This window comes from Trichinella spiralis, assembly GCF_000181795.1.
Source record: "Trichinella spiralis strain ISS 195 chromosome Unknown Scfld3348, whole genome shotgun sequence".
Lineage (NCBI taxonomy): Eukaryota > Metazoa > Nematoda > Enoplea > Trichinellida > Trichinellidae > Trichinella > Trichinella spiralis.
Window position 1 is genome coordinate 1 of NW_003530287.1, and position 891 is coordinate 891.

The 891-nt window shown below is 39.5% G+C and overlaps 1 protein-coding gene across 1 annotated transcript; it reads left to right on the plus strand.

The window, feature by feature from the left end:
* Window positions 1-485: 485 nt before the first annotated feature.
* On the plus strand, window positions 486-806 carry Tsp_14615 (conserved hypothetical protein; the record flags this gene model as incomplete). Its single annotated transcript, XM_003367972.1, has 1 exon — window positions 486-806. A coding segment is annotated over exon 1 (321 nt), but the record flags the coding sequence as incomplete, so codon positions are not given.
* Between the last annotated feature and the right edge of the window lie 85 nt (window positions 807-891).

Consider the following 891-nt stretch of genomic DNA (forward strand, 5'->3'; position numbering starts at 1 on the left):
CCTATGGCAATTCTTGCACCTGTCTAGAAATGACATTCCATATGTCATATGCTGGGAATAAACAAACTGCATCAGTTTGCAGATATGCATCTTTCATAATGCAATGGACTAAGTCACATATTACATATGCGTAGCTCGAATAGAATGCCGCGAGCCGTCCTGGAACAGTTGGAGCAAATAAGCATAGATATGCTTACTAGCGAGGTGCTTCTTCAGCTTCATTCATCGTAGATAAGACTATGCTGCCTCTAGCCCACTGGGATATTTCCATACAGCTGAACAATTCATGCGTAACAGCAATTACTAGAACTAGAAATTCTTTAGCATCCTCACTCCGTTGCTCTTTCATCATGTTGTAAATTGCCTTACATCTTGATGCCATTCATTCTTTGTAAAAGTCCAGCTCGATTTTTTGCTAATGGTTAATGTTAGCTGAGCCACATTGGCCTGTAATAATCCATCGGTGGCAGATCCAACCATTCAATATGACCGTGGTTTTGAGAGATCAACAAATCGAAAAATCAAAATGTTTTTTCTTCCAATGTCTTCAACTAGCATCCACTACTCAACATATCCGCGGGGCTGTCTTCGATTGGACAGTGACTCCACATGCTGGCTTGATTGTTGTCCACACTCGTTGTACCAAGATCTTCACTCACGTTATGTATGGTGATGACCATCTCAATGGATCAAATATTTTAAGAACTGCGCTCAACAGCAATTGCTTCGTATTGCATGAAGCACCCGATCGACACAACGTTCCTTTTCCAGCAACTTACTACGTCACACCTTTATGTGATGATCAAGTTTCAAATTAGTTCTTACTGTCTGAAACAATTCGTTTTAAAAATATTTTCCCCTTAACATCTTTTATAAATGTTTATCCTAAAT